The sequence below is a fragment of the Emys orbicularis genome, chromosome 4 (assembly GCF_028017835.1).
Source record: "Emys orbicularis isolate rEmyOrb1 chromosome 4, rEmyOrb1.hap1, whole genome shotgun sequence".
In the NCBI taxonomy this organism is placed as follows: Eukaryota; Metazoa; Chordata; order Testudines; family Emydidae; genus Emys; species Emys orbicularis.
In genome coordinates this window covers 135,387,921-135,402,891 of record NC_088686.1, presented here as the reverse complement: position 1 = coordinate 135,402,891, position 14,971 = coordinate 135,387,921, and the positions used below count along the sequence as shown (strand labels likewise).

General features: G+C 50.8%; 1 protein-coding gene across 1 annotated transcript in view; it reads right to left on the bottom strand.

Annotated features, from left to right (window-relative positions):
• Positions 1-13,788: 13,788 nt before the first annotated feature.
• DEF6 (DEF6 guanine nucleotide exchange factor) overlaps positions 13,789-14,971 on the bottom strand; it is a 33,220-nt gene continuing 32,037 nt past the window's right edge. Inside the window, exon 11 of the mRNA XM_065402575.1 lies at positions 13,789-14,783. Coding sequence (XP_065258647.1) covers positions 14,572-14,783 — 212 coding nt within the window. The 3' untranslated portion in view covers positions 13,789-14,571. The remainder of the gene's footprint in view (positions 14,784-14,971) is intronic.

Genomic DNA, 14,971 nt, shown 5'->3' with positions numbered 1-14,971 from the left:
CATCTAGCCAGCCCCTTTCACAAGGGCTCTGCCCATGACACGGCAGTCGGAGGGGAAGATATGTGCCTGTCTGATCAGACAAGATGGGCTGTTAAAGGGTCACTCTACGTTGTTTTAGTCTGCCATAGTAGACTGAGTCAATGCAGGCAATTCAGCTACTAAACTACAGTCGTACAAAATAATAATAGACAGGCTTCATTAATAAGAAGAATGAGGAAAAACAGTTGTGCACTTAAAGCACAGGATTGGAATCAAGAGATGCAGGTTCTAGCCCCTGCTCTACTACTAACAGTGACACCTTCCGTTTCACCTCTCTATGCCCCAGTTTCTCCATCTATAAAATAGATAGTACTACACACCTACATCAAGGTTACAAGGCTTAATTCTCTACTGTCTGAAGTGCTTTGAGATCCTCGCATTGAAAGTGAGTAGGGCAGTTTTGTATGATCTGAGGGGCAATCACTCAGCACCAGCTGTCGAAAGAGCAGCAAGGTCAGGAAGGCAGATTGACCATCCCTTTCCTCTGCAGTCAGGCAGGAGGAATTCTGCTAGGGAAAGCGGCTATTACACTTGGATGGGGAAAGCTCTCTAGTTCTGAGGTGGAGCCAAACACAGTAATACAAAGGAGTCAGCTGTTTCAGCAAGGAGTTGGGAGCTGATCAGTGTGGAATAAGAAAGATGCAACAAGACTAAGTCAATACATGAGTAAGGAGGTGAGGGGTGAAAGAACCCAGTCTCTAACCTAGGAAGCTGGGTGGCTGTCTTGTGTCTTTAAATTCCTTTGCCTTCCATCCAAGAATCTCCAGGCACTTAACATATAATTAATCAATTAATTAAAATTCACAGCCTACCTGGGAAGTAAGCAAGGGCTGTTTTTCTGCCCTCACCTACAAGCAGTTTCGTCTAGATACCAGTTTCTTTACTTGCTGTCCTAAACATCTGTGTAGCATTGATGCACAGTTGTTCTATTTCTGCTGGATCCCACCCCAGACATGGCTGTATTTCATAGGTGGGCGGTGTGATCTCTATATATAGTTCTAAAGTGTGTTGAGACTACAATAGAGAGATAAGGAAGCATCACCATCATTTTATAGACAGGAAAACCAAGGCACAGAGAGGAAATGAGATTTGTGGTAGGTCACTGAGACAGCTAGTGGCACCTACCAGTCCTATGTCTGCAGTCTCCTGCTCAAGCCACAAGATCACACCCTTGCCCCAGAGCTGGGATAGAACCCAGGCATCCGGTCTCTCCCATGCCCTGCTCTGACCATGGTTACACCTCTCCCCCTAGAACCTTGTACCTGATGACACTCGCTTCAGACCCTCCACCTGCCTTTCAATGCCCCATTCCTGGAGCCAGTCCCACTTCCCTCACGCTCCTCCTTCAGAGACAACAGGAGGAGAATGCTGGGAGCTGTGGGCAGAGAGGTTCCCCCTCCCCCCTACTCCGGGGTGGGCGGCTGCAGGCAGAGGGGTTCCTCCTCCCCCACTACTCCAGGGGGGACAGCTGCAGGCAGAGGGGTTCCTCCTCCCCCACTACTCCAGGGGGGACAGCTGCAGGCAGAGGGGTTCAGAGGGAACTGGGGGCAGCTAGCAGAGGAGAGAGGGGGTGTCAGGAAGAGGGATCCCCCACCAGGAAGGGTCCCCCCACAGAGAGAGCTGGGGCCAGAAGGGTCCCCCCGCAGAGAGAGCTGGGGCCAGAAGGGTCCCCCCAGGCAGGGGCTGGGGGCAGAGGGCTCCCCCCCTGGGAGAAAGGGCTGGGGGATGCAGAGAGGGGGCTGGGGGTGTCAGGCAGAAGGGTCCCCCCAGGGAAGGGGCTGAGGGGTCCCCCCACGGGAGAGAGGGCTGGGGGATGAAGAGAGGGGGCTGGGGGTGTCAGGCAGAGGGGTTCCCCTGGGAAGGGACTGGGGGCAGAGGGGCTCCCCCCCAGGAGAGGGGGCTGGGGGTTGCAGAGAGGGGGCTGGGGGTGTCAGGCAGACGGGTCCCCCCAGGAAGGGGCAGAGGGGTCCCCCCGGGAAGGGGCAGAGGGATCCCCCCGGGAGAGAGGGCTGGGGGATACAGTTAGGGGCTGGGGGTGTCAGGCAGACGGGTTCCCCCGGGAAGGAGCTGGGGGCAGAGGGCTCCCCCCCCGGGAGAGAGGGCTAGGGGATGCGGAGAGGGGGCTGGGGGTCTCGAGCAGAGGGATCCCCCTCCCCGCAGTGGGGCTCAGGACAGGGGGGTCCCGGGGGCCCTTCCCCCCCTCACCTGCTGCCAGACGCGGAGGCTCCGACCCCCCCTCAAGCTCCAGCTCAGCCCAGAACTTTTCCTCCTAACCACACCCCCCGCCAATACGTCACACGCATCCGCCCTGACGCCACCGCGTGCCCAGCCTCAACCGGCCAATCAACAGCACCTGGGCTATATTAGCATATCGCCACAGCAACGGCCCAAGCCCGTTCCCTCCCTCTCCTTGCAGGAGAAGGCACGGCCCTTAACAGGGCCCGGCGCCCCCTGGCGGGCGCTCAGGACAAGACGAAGCCGGAAAAGTCGGCAGGAGGGGCGGGGCGGGGAAAAGATGCCAGGAGGATCATGGGACTTGTAGGCTGTTAGCAAAGCATGCTGGGTAAGGAAGGCCTGCTGGGGTGTGTGGGCAATGAGTCTGCTAGAGCAGCAGGTCTCAATCTCAGCCAGGGTACGTGTACCCCTGGGGTGCACAGAGGTCTTCCGGGGGGACCTCAGCTCATCTAGATAGTTGCCTACAACAGGCTACATGAAAGCACTAGCAAAGTCAGCACAAACTAAAATGTCATACGGACAATGACTTGTTTATACTGCTCTATATACCATACACTGATATGTAAGTACAATATTTATATTCTAATCGATTTATTTGATAAATGATATGGGAAACACGAGAAAGTCAGCCATTTTTCAGTACTAGTGGCTGTGACACTTGTATTTTTAGGTCTGATTTTGTAAGCAAGTAGATTTTAAGTGAGGTGGAACTTGGGAGTCCGCAAGCCAAATCAGACTCCTGCAAGAGGTACAGCGGTCTGCAAAGGTTGCTGTGTCCACCTATCCCTGGTCTGAGTTCTTCTATCGACCAGTTGGGCTATTTCTCAGCCCAAAGTCAAACTGCCCACCCCACAGAAAAATGGAGGCGCTGGCCACAGCTGATGACAGAGGATGTGCCTAGAGGCGCGATACCCTATAGAAGATATGGGGGGGATCCACAGGGTGTTACCCGGTAGGGAACCAGGAAGGGATGCCATGGTGGAGTGTGAATCATCGGTGGTGGATGCGTCCAAGAGAAGCATGCCTATATGGGACGCTTCTTAAAGGGGTAGGAAGAGCATCGATGGGGCATATATCTGGGGCAAGGTTGCAGAACAGGGGTTGTCATGTATAGGGGACAGCAGGAAATTTGTAGGCGTTTAAGATGAAAATCATATATACATGCTTTGGAGGGACTGCTCCTGTAGGGTAGGAGCAGATGGTAATTAGTATGAGGCTCTCGTCAGAAAAATACAGGGACATCAAAAGAGCAGGAACTAACTAGGATGTCACCTTTTATGCAATAGGATAAATGTTTGTGCTACAATGTTTGCACTGGCCCAGCATGCCTACGGTGCATCAAAATGCCAGCACTAGAGCTGGATGAATAATAATTAAATATATATAATTTATTTCCATTAGCTTTCCAAATGGACTAAACTGCTCATATTTCTACTTTTTCTGTGGATTTTTTTCTTTAAATTTTGGTTTGCTTTTAAAATTTAGAATTTTTCAAAATAACTTTTTTCTAATTCAGGTTTTTTGGTGTGCAGGAGAGACCCATCATGGCCCAATTCTGCAAGATGAACCACAGCCCGGAACACTGTATCCATGAGAAGCCCCACTGAAGTCCCATAGTGCTTGCAGGATTGGGACACAAATGACTTATTTCTCCTACAGTAATGCATAGGGGTCTCCATTATTCCAGGCACTGTACATACACAAAGTAAGAGGCAGACCCTGTACCTAAGAGGTTGCAGTCTGAAGAGACAAGATAGACAATGGGTGGGAAAGGAAACAAAGTCACAGACAGGGAAAGTGATTTGTCCAAGGTCATGCAACAGGTCAGTGGCAGAGAACTAAGCCACTGTCTGTCTGTATTCATCTATTGTCTCTTGTCTTAGATAGCGACAGGGGCAGGGACCATCTCATCATTCTGTGATTGTACAGCGCCTAGCCGACAGGGTCCTGGTCCATTTATAATTTATTAATTTATAATAATTAATTAGCAACAAAGGGGAAAAATCAACTCCCCAAAATGGTAAACAACCCCCCTCCAACTGATCAATTAAAAGTGAAAATGATCAAACGTTTTCCTTCAAAAATGGAGACATTTGAGAACCACAATGGTTTGAGTGAAATGTCTCAATTGGGCACCAACACCATTTTTTTGCCAAAAATGTTTTTCATTTGAAAAAAATGTGACCAACTTGTGTCCTCAGAGCACAATACAGCAGAGTATGGCATCCAAACATCATGTGGCTCGTCACACTCTCAGGCGCCTGGAGCCGAACCTCGCGTCACATAAGACATCTTGGCTTGCTATTAGCAGATGGAAGGATGGGCTGGGGGTTAGTGCAGTAGCCTAGGGGGCCTGTGATACAGGTGCAATTCTGATCTCTGCCACAGACTTCTTGGGTAACTCACTTAACATCCCTGTGCCTCAGTTTTCCATCTGTACAAATGGGGATAATAGTCCAGCTCTGCCTTACAGGGATGTTGTGAAGATAAAAGTATTATGCTTTCAGATCTACCAATGAACGAGCACTATTTAAAAGCTAGGTACTATACATTGTAACAGCAGTCCATCCAAACATCCTTATATTGCAGCAAATTGTCCTCTCCTCACTATGGGACATCTCAATATAATTATTATGAGCTAGTTAAAACCCCATGGAGATTGATAGGTGTGAACTCCCCCTTCAATTAACATAATTGTACACATAAGCCCCCATCTAAGAGACAAAAGGGGTGTGTGAGCCTGCCCAGGAGCTTTCTGCTGAGTATTTTTTTGAGTAGGGAGCATGTGTGGAAAGAGAGAACACACACAAATGGAGACCAGACAAGAACAGAGAAAGAGGGAGAGGCAAGGAAGCCAAGCGGGAGACGATGGGCACACTGTGACCCAGGCAAACGCTAGACAGAGCTTTTGGGTCTGGTGTTGGCTAAAGAGGGTTGTAAATTAGAAACTGCTCTTTTTGTTCATGGGGCCTTCTGCGTTCAGAAACACGGGATTTCATAAATTCCTTGTAAATAAACCAGGTTGCCTCAAAGAAAGTGCCAGACTCCATCAGTTGCGACTTCCAACTGGAACCTCCCCAGGGCCCTGAACTTTGACTAGCTGCTTGGGTCAAAAAAGGGGCAACAGTATTCAACATTTTTATTATGGCAGTGCCCAGAAGCCCAAGTGCAGTCAGGGTCGGGGCCACATTGTGTTAGGTGCTGTACATGCATCTAATAAACAACAGCCCCCATCCCCAAAGAAGTGATGACAGTTTTGCATGCCCCAGAAATCATTCCCAGGGCCTGATGATATCCGACCAGTGAGGGAAGTGCTGGGCTGGATTGAGACCTGACAGGGAATGGAAATTAGTTATAAGGAAGCAGAGCGAATCTGCTAGTCCATAGGATTTCACCCTGGGGGTCACGAACGTGGCAGGGGTAGCGACCACCTTGTCCTTCCCCTGTTGGTAGCAGGAAGTGGGGCTGGGACAGATCTAAGTGAAGGGCTCAGGCTGGAAAAGGTTGAGAACGTGCCGTGCTGTGCTTTTAAGCAGATGGCAGCACTGCCCCCCGGATGTCTGGCAAACCTGAGTCTGCAGCGGTGGCTCAGGTGAGGGATCTAGCCTGTGAATTTCTTGCTTGAACCAGCCGCACATGGGCAGAGCGGCTCTTTAAAAAGGCTAGTGTGGGTGACTAAAGAGAGCGTTGTGCACTGTGGGTCCTCTGAGGGAAGTCTATGCCCCTGCTCCTGCAGGTCCTCTGAGGGAAGTCTATGCCCCTGCTCCTGCAGGGAGCGCTGACTGAGCAGGCAGAGGGGTTTGTGGGAGAGTGAGCAATGCAGGATCAGGGTCTGAGCCCACAGTGACAGCATGGGACGGGGCTGCGTCAAGCTCCGAACGCTGTCTTGTTCTTATACTAGATGGGGAAATGCAGGGCGCTGCGATGCACAAGCCTGGACCTGCCCAAGAGCATTGCAGGCAGTTCAGCAACGGATGGTCCCTACGCCATCACAGAGTGATCTGGGACCATCCACTTTGATTGTCTCTCAGCTGCTGGCCCAGCCACCTGGACCTACCATCTCTACACGGGCAGGGGGGGGGGGGGGGGAAGACACGACTCACAAGACCGGTAAGGGCTAGAGCTCCTCAGAGTCAGGGACTGCTGCGTGGTGGAGGGGAGCCAGCCCTCGGACACGTAAGGAGGATGTGCAGGGCAGAGAGGGCAGGAGAGACTCGGCCCAGCCTGAAACACTGACAAACCACGGCCTCCAGACGAGGCAAGCTCAGATGCGGGCACGGGGCAGCTCTGGACTTTTGTTGTTTGTTCCGAGATCTGTAACGGGCAGGCATTTGACCAGTAAAGTCACCGTGGTTAAGAAATTCCGGCGCTGAGCCCACATGCCTGGCTTTCCTGCCATGTTGTCTCTGAAGGGGTCAGCTAGAAGCCCGGGTGGCCCAAGCTTTGGTGGAGCCAGGGGAGGCTGCAGGAAGGACTGCGTGGGCTGAGGCGCTGGTTTCGGAGTTTAGGGCGCCTGGGAGCGTGCCCTGGAGACCCAGAGCTAGAATCAGGGAGGAGCCTCTACCCAGACCCACCTGACTTGGCAGCCTGTAGGACCCAGCCACTGGGTACACTCACAACAGACTGGCGACTGGCCAGTGGGGTTACTGGGCCAATTGGTCACACCCGCAACCAGCGCTGGTATGAGAATGAGGGTAAAAATATAATCAAATGATACAGGCTGCTGCTGATCTTAGGCCATGGAATTATTAATGGCGACAAATTATTTACTGAGCGGTGGCAGCATTCTGGGCACTGGAAGGTTTAGTGCTGCTGGACTGTGGTGCTGGGAGCCCTGTAAATACCCCGTAGATTAGGTAGAACAAAGAGGATAAACAGATCTTGTCTCAAGAAATTTACAGGCTCAACAATCAGCACTAACCCCGATAAGTGTTACAAAGGCTCCTGGACTGCTTAATCCTAAGGGTAGCCCTTGCTTCTGAACTGACCCTGCTATGTACTGCTTCTTATCTATCTTTATTGGATCCCGCAGCAGGACTCCTGCTTTGTGAATTTGCTTTTGGGCTGTGCTGATTGTATTGTTAAAACTACTACTTTGTGCCTGGCCAGCAGCTTGCATTGGAGGATCTCAAACCACCTTTCAGCCAGTGTCTATATAAGCCTCATAAGACAGGTATTTTCCCCCTTTGACAGAGGGAGAAAGGAAAGTGACTTGTCAAAGGTCACGCAGTGGATCAGTGGCAGAACCAGGAATTGAAGCCGGGGGTCCTGGCATCCTATCTCCTGCTCTAATCCCTGGACCACATTCCCACCCGAAGAAGAAATAGAACCCGGGAGTCCTGGTTACCAGGTCCCTGCTCTGACCAATCAGATACATGCTCCATGCCCCTCTATACTGGCACTTGGAAGATACTTAATAATGAGACAATTACCTGCCCAAGACAACGAAAGATGGAGCCTTAGCATGCAATGCAGATGCCTCTTCTGTCTGCACCTCGGTGTGGTCTCAGATCACTGCATTAATTTCCCTGCTTCTGCAGTTCCAGCTTCTCCGCCTCCAATCCAGAGCCTCTGCATTGCTCCTGCCTCCACCTCTGTCACCCCTATACCTCCCTCTCTCTCCTGACACTCCTCCTCTCCTGAGCACGCCCCTTTGACTCCTAGGCCCATTCCTGACTCTGGGCTGGATCCCAGGAGCTACTCAGCTGTGCGCTTGTCCCTCCCACAGATTTCAATTCAACAGGAGCTGCAGGGCCACCATAGAGGCTCTGGGACTGATTCCCAGCTACCATTCTCAGCCTCCAGCTGTCTCCTAACCCACATTTCCATTCCCTGAATGGCCACAAGCTGCCCCATCCTTGTGCTGAACAAATTCCGACCTCCTTCAGGCTTTGATTTCTGCTCTTGGACTGATCTAGGTTAACAGCTGTACAGTGCCACGTACCTCTGTGGCCTCCTGGACGTATTAATGATTGCTGATCAGAGATGTGAGGTCGCGGATGGAAAAATGACAAATGTTGGGCCCGCCTGATCCTGCTGTCGGCTACCCCAGTGTAAATGAAGAGGAGTCACTCCTGATTTACACTGGTGTAACCAAGTTCAGAAACTGGCCCAAAAGGTTGGGGGGGGGGGAAACAAACTAGACCAGAAGAGGGTGCATTCCAGGCAGCAATGCAGGTGGCATGATGCAAAACACAAAGGGCTCAGTTCTAACTCCATTGGCTTCAGCCTTTCTGATTTACACCAGTAAAACAGAGGCAGAATCAGGACCACAACCACTGTCCTAAGGAGTTTCCATGCCAAGGCTCTGAGTCCGCAAACACTTATGCACAGGAGCAACTTCCCCCCCTTTGAACACAATGGGTGTTTCACACAGGAGCCCACATGGGCATAAAGTTATTCAGATGCCTAAGAGCTTCCAGGATCAGAGCCGACTTCAGCAGCTCTTGTATTTTCCCATAACGTGGCCCATGTCCCCATACAGCGATGAGCCTCTGAACGCTGCCTCTCCCAGTGGGGACAGTAGGATGCTCCGCCTCATAGCAGCGACAGTAACTGCTGACCTGGCAAAGTAACATCAGGACAATACTATCAGCGATGCAATCCAAGCAGGTAGAAGCAAGGAGCGGGGCTAGCACCCATGTGGCTGGCCGCCAGCTCTCTGCAACCCACCAGAAAGTGGACTAGGGACCACAGCTTGGGACACTCGGATCCAACTAAGACAGGATGAGACCCAGCAAAATAAGAGAGTGTGTGTGTGTAAGTGTGTGTGTAAACAGCAGGGGATGTTTAAATGCAGGAGAAGACCCATGGTGTTTCACCTGATTTCTCACTTATGATCCTTGCGTTCTACGCTATTCTTAGTTCAAGTCTCTGCAGTACCTGATCACGGCCCCCAGAACTGCTGACTCGGCCTGCAGTCAGAGCTCTTTCCGCTCTGTGTTGGAGGCAGCACAACCAAGACACATCTGAAGTCAGCCACTGATCAAAGGAAAGTGCTGACACAAGAGCTGTCTATTTACTCAATGCCTGTTCTCACTTGAAGTAATTAACATGCCAACCTCTTGTGCTGCATGGGAGAGGAATTCAGTGAAAAATGACACCTATTTAAAAAAAACAATCCAGGGGGCAGCCCCTCTGCTGGGGAAATAAAAGGGGTTTGAGGCAGATATTCCACATGGGTTTTTAGGCTCGCTTTTGGAGGGTATAAATCACGAGCTAGTCAGTTGCATCATGGCTACTGCTCCCAGCCAATGGGGAGGTGAATCCCTCTGTGGGCTGACAGCTACCTTTTCCTCCTGCACTGGGGAGGACTCCCAGGAATTTAGAGCATGGGTGTGGTGGGGTATGGCCCCTACTTACCCCGATGATGGAGGCCTGGAAAATGCAGATCAGTGCATAGATAGCGTGTAATGCGGCTGATGGAGAAGACTTGTGGCTCCAGTCCCTGAATTTCCAGTGGAGGTTGAAGCCTGCGTCCTTCCCTGTTGTTTTCAGGCAGAGTGCGGCTTATCCAGGAAAGCCCCTTGTGTAAAGATTTCCCAGAGTCAATGGCCTGTCACTTTCCAGGGTTAAGAAACCCATCCTCCAACAGAGGAGATCCTCCCTGGGTGCAAAGATAAGTCCCTGCTTGAGAACCATTCACTCCCACTGCCTCCTAACTGAGGCCATCACCTCATCGGCCAGGTCAGAAAAAGGCACCCCCCATTGCCGCACTGCTGGGCATTTCCCTTTGCAAGAGACCAGCCACCACAAAGAGCGGCTGCCCCTTGTCTCCAGAAGGCATTCGAGCAAAATCCAGTTTCCTGTCAGCGAGCCGAGTCCAATCACCAGGCCCCAGGGCTCCTCTGTGATGGGGATGTTTCTTTACCCACTAATCAGAGCATCCTTCTCTCCTCCACATCTTCTGTGTGAAAGACTCAAGGGATTCAGCATGCCCTGCTTCGCGCAGTCTCTGCCTTGCCAGCTGACGTACATCCACTACTCCACAGCCCCTTGGTGGTCGATTCTCATCCTCCATGGGGTTTTCAAGCTGGTAGTTGTGAGCCAGGGGTGGGTCATGACCACCCTGTCCTTTCTAAACAGGAGCAGGTGGGCTCTGGGCTGCTGGATGGGAAAGGACTCCAGGTTTGGAAAAGGTGGACAGCCCCTTGACATCACATGAGCGTGGTTATTTTGTGTGGTCAGGAGAAATGCAGGGCAGACAAATCCTCTCTCATCTGTGGTGCTTTTGTATCGAGTGTGGGTCTGTGGTGTTTTTACAGAGGGGCCACTCAGCAAAAATCAGCACTGACGCTGACACACACAGTCTCTTTATTCAAGAACAGCTGTGCGGCCCCAAACCAGCGTAAACAAACCTGCCGCAGCCAATGGCTTCCCTCGCGCTAGGTTTAATTAAAACATCATAATAAAGGAACAGCGTTAAAATACATAGTTCTGTGGGGAACTGCCCAGAGCAGCTCAAGGTAGGAAAGAGATTGGAATTTTATTGCCAAGCTGTGCAGAGCTCCTTGACGCTCACTGGGCTGATTCCAACCTAGCCTTTTACAGCATGATTTTCTATCCGCGCCAGCTTTCAAAACGTTCTTTATTGGAGCGGAGGCCTTGTGCCCAATGCAATAAAGCGCCCCAAGCCACAGGCTAGTAGAACTATATTTAAACAGAGGTGCTTGGAAAAAGTGACGCTGGCGTTGGCACTTTCATGGCAAAGTTTGCCAGAAGACTTTGGCTCGTGTTCTTAATCTTCCAGGGAGTAAATGAGATGATGTAGACAACACATGGGCAAAAGCTTTTAAAAAGAGTCAGCAGGTGGACCTACTCCTGAGCTTGCAACACAGACACCCACTGAAGTCAATGGGAGGCTTTTCCTTGCCTTCAGTGAGCATTGGCTCGCCCCCTATGTAGACAGAGGCCCACCCTGAAATGAGGATGGCTGGACAGTCCTGGAGACTGAGGGCCTATAAAGCTAGGTAGCTATCAAAGCTATTTAGATGCCTCCATTACTGTAGTATCTGAGCACCTAAATGTGTTTATCTGCGCGGCACTCCTGAGAGGCAGGGCAGGGCGGTTAGCCCCATGGTACAGATAGGGCACTAAAGCACAGAGAGGCTAAGGCCCAGATCCACAAAGGTATTTTGGCTCCTAACTTCCATTGTTTTCAGTCAGGAGCCTAATTGGATCTGGGCCTAAGAGACTTACCCACCGAAGTCACACAGTGTGGGGCACAGTAGGGGCTTGAAGCCAGGTCTCTGGCTAACATCCTAACCACTGGGACATCCTTCCCGCCTCTATCTTTAAATCAGGTACACCACAGGCAGTGGCAGGGCAGGCTTCCCTGAGCGGGGCCCACCACCATGCCCGCCATCCAAACCCAGAGGGGAATGCCCCCACAGGGCAGAGAGGGGAATTCAGCCCCCAGGACCCATTCAGTACACGTGGCTGGTACCCTGCTCCGGATGGACTGTTAGACTTGTGCGTCTCTCTCTGCATGGTCGGCAACCTTTCAGAAATGGTGTGCCAAGTCTTCATTTATTCACTCTAATTTAAGGTTTCGCGTGCCAGTAATATATTTTAACATTTTTAGAAGGTCTCTTTCTATAAGCCTATAATATATAACTAAACTAGTGTTGTATGTAAAGTAAATAAGGTTTTTAAAATGTTTAAGAAGCTTCATTTAAAATTAAATTAAAATGCAGAGCCCCCCAGACCGGTGGCCAGGACCCAGGCAGTGTGAGTACCATTGAAAATCAGCTTGCGTGCCGCCTTCGGCACACGTGCCATAGGTTGCCTACCCCTGCTCTAAGGGCTTCTCTTCTAGAGAGGCCATAAGCCCTCCTGCTGCAGTGAATGGGGGTTCTCCTTGAGCTCAAAAGAGGGGTCGGTGTTTTCAAAGCACAGAGGTTGTGGAATAATTATACCCAGCTCTTATATAGCTTTACATCTCCAAGCGCTTTACAAAAGGAGGTCAGTATCACAAGCCATGGTATGCCAAGTAGCTGATGGCTGGGAATGCCAGAGGCGATTTGGGCTGGTTACAGTTTCTTGACTCTGTTCTGAGTACAGTTAAGGCCCTTGTGGAAGGAAGACACCGCGGAAAGGATCACACCAGGAGAAGCCAGGGCTGTATACAAGAGGCAAAAGGCGGACCAATACACTGCAGATGCCCAGGAATTCCTAATAACAAGACTTTTCTTAAATGGGCAGAACTTTTCTATTTAATATTCATTTTAAAGGGGGTTTATTTCTAAAAGCTGCCCTGAAGCAGCTGCGTTTTGGGAGGCCCAGCTCAGCTACAGTGGCTATGAACCACATCTCAGAATGAAACCCAGAGGGACAAAAATCACTGGGGGACTTCAAGGGGCAAACCCAAATCTTCCTCACAGCAGTCAGAGGATGAAATCAGCCACTCTCTTGTCACTGCAGGCAGCACTTCCAGAGCAGGAGTCCCTGGGCTGACCCACATAGTCTGGGAATGGCAAGCGGGATTCTACGGAGGCGGCGGGGCTGCCAAACATCGAGCGCCTTGCTGCGGCTTGTTCATCTGCTCCCTGTGCATGTGCCAGCCTCCTCCCAGACAGGCAACCACTCCCCCACTTTATTCAGCCCGAGACGCTGCAGAGCAGAGTGGAACGTGAAATCCTGTTCAACACTAAAGGTAATTACATGTTCTCTCCAGGGAAATCATGCCCCAGCATCTTTCTTTGATCATCTTTACATCTTTGCCAGCATGTCCTAGCATTAGCTCCCTCTGCCTAGCTCCCAAATAAAACCAGACAACTCTGGATGCCCTGATGCCGTTTGCATAAAGGACAGGCAGCAGCATCTGAATTACACACTGGTAATCAAGAGGTCTTGGCCAACACTATGATGGGCTTGCACGTTTTCTGGCCTAGGCACCTGTTGTGGTGACAGGCTGGTGTTTGCATGCGTCTACCTGTGAAGACCTGGGACCATTCTCCTGCTGAAGCAATTCCATGCAGCAGCAGCAGCAAGATCCACTCTAGAATATGTCTTTCACAGGCAGCTCCAGGCAGAACAACATCCTGAAATGTACCTAATTCAACTCCCATCAGGGCCAAGAGCAAAGTTTCCACTGGTGACTTCACCTCTGAACCCTTCATGGCATCCCCACTCAACTGATTTAGTTGGGATTGGTTGATTTAGATGGGGATTGATCCTGTTTTGAGCAGGGGGTTGGACTAGATGACCTCCTGAGGTCCCTTCCAACCCTGATATTCTATGATTCTATGAACTCTTGCCCTCGATACAGGGCCCGCGCAAAAGGAAAAGATGACCAGCTCGTGCCATTTTTCAGGTCTTGACGATGGATAAAGAAGCCTGAGGATTTATTTTTAAATGGATTGTTCCCTGCATTAGAAGTTCAGACCTTGCCTGCTCGGGAAGACTCTACAGAGAAAGGAGAACTAGTGAAAGTAGGACATCGCACAGGTCAGGAGGAGAGAGGAAGTGGAGCAGTTCAGAGGGGAGGGAGATTTACAGTCGCATTGTTTTAAAAAGCTTTATTTCTGGTTCCTTTTTGTTAGCATCTATTTGACTCCAGTGACTAATGAAGACCTTAGAGAAAGCACATCTTTGTTAAAGAGCTCCTTCCCACTCCCTCTATAAAGGTGCGAAGGCACACCATACCCATGGGTCCTCCTGGAAAAGTAGGGAAGATCTGACATTGCCAATATTTAAGGTAAAAAATCCCAAACACCTTCTTGGCCATCTTTATAAAATAAGCAAAATAGGGCACAGCTCAATTTTTGAAGTCTCTTTTGGAGGTCACCTTGACATGAACTATGCACTTTACATCTTGGCGTGCTAGACAGCTGTGGTTGCAATAGCAACTGGGAAATCCTAACATGGGGGGTGGCCAGAGCAGGGTTCATGGGCCAAACAGTCTGCAGGATTCTACAAGGCAATCCACAGCCACTCTCGGCTTTACTATGGAAGGTGGCAGGCTGCTCAGGTCAAAACGGAGCACAGCATGCTGGGAGTTGTAGTCTTCAAGGGCTGCACCTATGCAACCCAGATGGTAGAAGCTGCAATATCTCCGCAAGGCAGATGGGGCTCTGGGGCTCCTCGCAAGTTGCAACCAATCTTTAGTTGCATAAAGTGGAAGCACCGCTGCCCTAGATGCATTATATACATCTCCTATAGAATCTGTACTTCTCTCTGGCATATGTCTATATACAGCTTGTCTCCCTACAGAGATCACCGCATTGACTACTCTTGCTAGTCTGAACACCCCGAGGTGCCCATAGTTCTGCGCTGGGCTCTGCCATGCTGCTGAGGCTAGTTGGAGGATTCTGTGGCCATGGTGTCCATATCAGGAGATAGCGACAGCCTCCTGGTCTCTCCGTTGTTCACGTTCTTCTTGCTGTCTTCCCTCTCAAGATCATAGTTCTTATCTTCTAATCTCTGCCTGAGCTTGAGGGACGACTCCCTCCTGGTGAGGAGCACGGGTGGGATGCTGGGGAATCCTCCACATGGTGTCATACGCTTCTCTGGGAACAGACACAAACAGAGGATTATTTCCCTTGGCACGTGCAATTTCAGACAGAAGCAGCACAGCCATAAACCTCTCAGTGTCATGTAACGGCCATTCATCCCAAAGCACTTCACCAACTTGAGTGTATATTCTCACTTCACCTGCTCCTGAAATGCAGCTACTTCTGGGGTGCAGCCTGGCAGC